Source organism: Nestor notabilis, unplaced genomic scaffold (genome assembly GCF_000696875.1).
Source record: "Nestor notabilis isolate BGI_N333 unplaced genomic scaffold, ASM69687v1 scaffold3483, whole genome shotgun sequence".
Taxonomy (NCBI): Eukaryota; Metazoa; Chordata; class Aves; order Psittaciformes; family Psittacidae; genus Nestor; species Nestor notabilis.
The window spans coordinates 63,157-68,747 of record NW_009923191.1 but is presented as its reverse complement, the minus strand read 5'-3'; the positions used below and the strand labels follow the sequence as shown (position 1 = coordinate 68,747).

The following is a 5,591-nucleotide window of genomic DNA, read 5'->3' as shown; positions in this document are numbered from 1 at the left end:
GGTAGCTAATGATTGCTGTCCACTTCCATGAACTTCCTCTTTCTCCTTTTACTCACAAAACATCCAGACTTCTTCTGTGATACCCTTCTGAGGAATCATCTTAGACCATTAGTGGCAAAAGCACAGTGGGATCAAAGCCCTCCAGTCATTAGCCATGTGAGTTTCTGATGGGATATGCTCTGTTCTCTGGCCTACTGAGGGTGCTGTGTATTCATTTGCCTTTGCAGGTATTTAGGGTGAGGGTGGCAGAAAAAGTTAGTGGACATTTGCCAGGAAGCCTGGGAAAATAAAAAAAAATATGGCAAGAGTTGGACAGCATGGCTCAGCATGGAAGCTGAGGGCAAAAGAAAGAGATGAGATTTCTTATTCAGTGGGAATGACAGAGTAACTATTCCCACTTAATTAATTCACTTAGTAATAGCTTCTCTTTTTTTCCATAGGATTTTAATACAAGAAGATGAAGACCACATTCTACATAAGTTTGCTACTGGCAGGCCTAAATGCTGTTGTCCACAGTTGGATCCCACCCAACCACCACAATGGACATGATCCAAATGAACCTAAACACCATATGCATCATTCAGATGAAGCGATCGCTTGCCTCAAATTAGTGCCAAACAATGCCGACTTTGCATTTCAACTTTTTAAAGAAGTTATACTGGAGGTACCTAATAGGAACATTTTTTTCTCCCCTGTAAGCATCTCCACTGCATTTGCAATGCTGGCCCTAGGGGCTAGATCAACCACTCAGACTCAGATCCTGGAAGGACTCACCTTCAACCTTACAGAGATTCAGGAGAAAGAGATACAAGAAGGCTTCCATAACCTCATCCACATGCTGAGCCATCCCGAGAGCAGAGTCCAGCTCAACATGGTGAATGCCATCTTTCTAACAGAGAAGCTGAAACCTCTAAAACCATTTTTAGATGATGCCAAAGCTCTGTATCAGCTGGAGGCTTTTACCACTGACTTTAACAATCCCAGGGAAGCAGAGAAGCAAATCAATGATTATGTAGAGAAGAAAACACATGGAAAAATTACTAATTTGGTCAAGGACATGGATCCACAGACTGTAATGCTTCTAGGTAGCTTTGTTTTCTTTAAAGGTAAGTCCTTTAGGATTTGTATTCACGTTATTCATTCTTATCAACAGATTTAATGTTAGCTACCTCGTTTGAAAATGGGCCTGGGGGAAATTTCTAATGTTCTTTGCTGGGCGAGAAGGGCCCCTAGTGGCATAGTGAAGAAGCTGGAGAGGTGCCAGGACCCCACTCAGCATGGCGAGGCACCTGGGGGGCCACACAGGCTTGGTTCTCCTTGTGGCAGTCACAGGAGCTCTGCTCGAAGCCATAGCCTCCCATGCATGCAGTCTGAGCTGGCTTTCATAGATTTAGCTGTAACTCTGGTTGCCCCATGTTCTTCTAATTTTCTGTGAAGGCACTGAGAAGCATGCATGATCCAAGTGGCTGTTCTGTAAGGAGAACAGAAAAGTAGTGATAGGTACAAAAAAAATGCCTAATTAGTTCGTTACTGGCATCTGGAAAATAAACTGAGATTGGAATCTAATGCACTCTTTTGACCAGGGTCTTGCCGTACTGTGATACATATTTTAAAACATTGTGTTGAAGATTTTGAATTTAACAAATGGAGGAATACGTGAATATTATTCCTAGTGATATAAAATTCAATTTATTATGGCATGGGGTATGAGATATTCAGTTGCATTCTCCTTCTCTGTATCAGGCAACTGGGAAAAGTCTTTTAAACCAGAGCATACAGAAGAAAGGGAGTTCTTTGTGGATGCTGAAACTACTGTCAAAGTCCCCATGATGCACCAGACAGGAAGATTCGACTTCTATTTTGATGAGGATCTGTCATGCACTGTGGTACGGCTTCATTATAATGGCAGTGCTACTGCATTTCTGGTTCTGCCAGCAAAAGGCAAAATGAAGCAGTTAGAACAAACTCTGGTCAAGGAAACCATCCAGGAATGGTCAGACCATCTCTTCAAGAGGTAATCTTCTTCCAGTCAGCTGCAGCAGCACCTAGTTTTATAGCCCTTTTTCTTTTTGGGGGAATGCAAACATTATGAACTTGCTGATTCTGGGAAATGAGTGGGTTATTTTTGCCTTGTGTTCCCTATCTGTAAAAATCTTGCAGCTGGTTGGTATTTAACTATTCTTTTGTTGATGCCTGAGTGACTTGCTGTTCTCCCCACCAGAGTGGAGACCATCCTGATGGGTTCCCAGGAGTCCTGAACAGCAAGCCTTGATTGATGTTTCTAAAACAGTCCATTGACTGAGTGGGAAGCTGGCAATTCTAAACCAAATCTTCTATACTGAGGTTTCAGCTAATGTGCTTTACTTCTTATATGTCACTGGCACATTGTGACTCAGACATATGTCTAAACCTTAAATAAACCATAACTTAAACAGTCTGTAGTAATTCATACATACGTAATATGTCCTACACAAATATCTTCCTTACAAGAACCATTGCAACACATAGTGGCTGTTAGAACAGGCTAGTGATTAATTGTGGCTGTCCTGATTTTCTGGCATTTTGGTTTTGAAAATATAAAAATCTAATGAGGTTTTGTTAGCTTCTACCATTGGCACTAACATCAGCTAACACATTTTACAACCTTGTTTGTGAAGGTTTTGGGAAGGAGGTGATCTTAACACCAGTAGATGAGTAATATCAAGTTAATACATGCCTTACTTACCAAGCTGTGCCCTGATTCACAACTAATAAGGCAGTGCAGTTCACACCCATGATTCTTGATGCATCATTACAGAAATGCCAGCACAGTCAATAAAAACATAATGGGTAGCAAACTGGATATGAGCTAATAGCATGAGGCCTCAAATATGAAAAATAAAAATGCATATTTCTCAGCTGCAAAATTAGGAAAATCTTTATCTAAATGAATTCTTGGTACAAGTTCCTCCAAGATCAACATAGGAAGGAGTTTTGTGAGAACCAAATGGCAATTTCAGTTCTGCTACTATGCTGATGTCAGCACTAATCCACTTGTTCCCATCATCTTCTAGTGCACTGGGCAGTATTTCATAAAGGCTACAGCAGTGCAGTTTGGATCCTGTCTGTTTTGCTGTTCAACCCTATATGTCTCTGGGTGAGACAGCAAAAGACTTCAGCTACCTAAAGGGTAATCGCTGCAGCATGTGACTTGAAGGGTCTAAGGATCCCTGCGCCTTCATGATCTCTTCTCATGAAGAGAAATTCAACAGAAAGCATGCTAAGTAGGATCTGCCCACAAATATCTCCCAATCAAAGGCAAACTCTGTCATGGTCAAGCTGTGGGAGAAGACGATGGTGAGAGGGTAGGGTGTACGAAGCAGTAGGCAGCAGAGTATAGACCTTCCCTGGAACCATGCCAAATGGTTATGCCAGACACACTGCTTTGTTCTGAAGTGCTGAGATTTGCCACACTACTCCCCAAGCAGACTCCCTGTGCCCCACTTCAGGTCTCCAACTGCTTGAGTGACATTGGCTGCCACCTACACACCTCATCTCTGGCTGTAAAGAAGGGCTTTCGTTACTGTCCTCCTTTGCAGAGTGCTCCCAGATTTGCTGATGCAAAACACTAGATAGATATTACTGTTAGATGATGATGAATGATAGTGCCTGTATTACCATGAGAATATACACCAGCAATTGAATTAGTGCTCATTTACACTCAGGGTCCAATCCCCTGGGGTTTGACATCATGGGAAGTACACAGCTCTCTTACTATCGTTTACCTAGGTGAAAAATCCTTCTCACCACCTTCTGTGTTTCTCTTCTGCCTAACAGACTGCTGAGCCTCTACTTCCCCAAGTTCTCTATCTCCGGGAGCTATGAAATAACAAACATGCTTAGCAGGATGGGAATTGTGGATGTGTTCACTGACCAGGCAGATCTCTCTGGCATTACTGGCACCCCAGAGCTAAAGGTTTCTCAAGTAAGTCTGTGGCTGTTGGGCCTCTCCTTTCTTTCACAAACATGCAGGAAAACCCCTCTGTAGTAGCATCCAAAAACACCAGCTAAATGCAGCTCCCAGGTTCCCAGCTTGCCTACATCTGTGCTTGCCCTGGCCTCAGCCTGCAAGCTTACAAGGAGTTTAGTCCTCAGGGACAGTGGAGATTGGATTATTTTTTTGCAAATCTATTTTTTTCCAAGACTGGTATCAGCCAAGATTTCATGGGCAGTATCTGGAACATGAAAGGAACATCAGCCCCTGGCTCCTCAAGGGGAGCCGCTAATGCTCCCAAACACACATCCTTCATCCAATCTTTTAAACAGAGGAAAAATAGTCTGGGACTTTTTTGAGAGAGGGAGTTCTGTAGCTGTGTCCTGGTCCTCTTTAAAAGTAGCCGTGACTACAGCAACAAAGCTCACATCTCTTCTGCCTCTACTCACTTTTCAGAGGATCCTACAAAGCAGGGCTGCTTTAAAAGGGGTCCGATTCATCTCTCAGATGGCTGTTCTCTGCCCAGAATGACTGTCTGTTTTCTTTCCTTCTAGGTTGTTCATAAAGCTTCTCTGGATGTTGATGAGAGAGGTACAGAGGCAGCAGCAGCAACTGCTGCTGAAATAATGACAATGTCTCTTCCTCCAACCATTGAATTCAACCGTCCCTTCCTCATGCTGATTTTTGATAGAGATACAAACAGTACCCTCTTCATAGGAAAAATAGTTAACCCAACTATCACTAGCTGAAGCAACATGTGAACTCTGCTTGTTATTACTGATTAAAGAAGATGTGAAACTGCATGGTGTGATTTATTTCCGTTTGTACCAGCTTAGCATGTGGTTCTTTTTTAGCAAGAGTTTTCATTCTATGCCATTATCACAAATTGTTGATATTGACCATGATACTTGCTTAAGAGAAAGCAAGGAGAATGTTTTAAATTCAGCTGCCAAAGAATGCCTTTTTTACTTGACTGAAAGCCAAGGTAAGACCTAAGATTTGCTAGCATTCAGAGACACGTCTGAGTTACAGTGGAAGACTCGTGCTTAATATGTGGTTGTCAGCCAAATAGCAGATAAAATTATTAACACTCTTGCAAACAAAGCAGAAATGGCTGTAATTTACCATAAGTAAGTAAATGAGAGATAGGAAGAGTTGGATCAACAATGCAGGGTCATAGGGAATGGAAGCTTCTAACGGAGATAGCACTGGGGATGTGAAAAGCTGTCTTCAACAGAGAAAGAAATCTGCTTTCTCCACCAGACCTTTTGTCATTTTTAGTATCAATCTAGCAGCAAATATTCCTGAGTTTCTTGCAGCTCAAAACAGAGCAGGAGGATCAAATCTGCTCTTGAACCTGAAGATTTTCAACCATGTATTGCCAATTTGACGGACTTACATAGCCTGTGCAAGTAGCTGACTTCTCACACATGTATCTATCAGTGGTCAAAAGGAGGATGTAGCTGGATGGGCAGGTGAGGTATTTGGATGGCAATTACACAAGCAAACCACCAACTGAGATTTGTGGAAAATGTGTAATGAGGGTCTATAAAATTGTAAATATTTCAAATGCTGTCCTTTTACAGCCAAAAAAGTAGGTAGTGAGCACCCACTAAGC

At 42.2% G+C, this 5,591-nt stretch overlaps 1 protein-coding gene across 1 annotated transcript; it reads left to right on the top strand.

Moving 5' to 3' along the window:
* The first annotated feature begins 457 nt into the window (after positions 1–457).
* Positions 458–4,769, top strand: LOC104403762 (alpha-1-antiproteinase 2-like). The gene is made up of 4 exons (XM_010012004.1): positions 458–1,106; positions 1,744–2,014; positions 3,817–3,964; positions 4,528–4,769. Exons 1-4 carry the CDS (start codon positions 458–460, stop codon positions 4,720–4,722), a joined length of 1,263 nt encoding a protein of 420 aa, XP_010010306.1. The 3' UTR covers positions 4,723–4,769.
* The last annotated feature ends 822 nt before the right edge of the window (positions 4,770–5,591 follow it).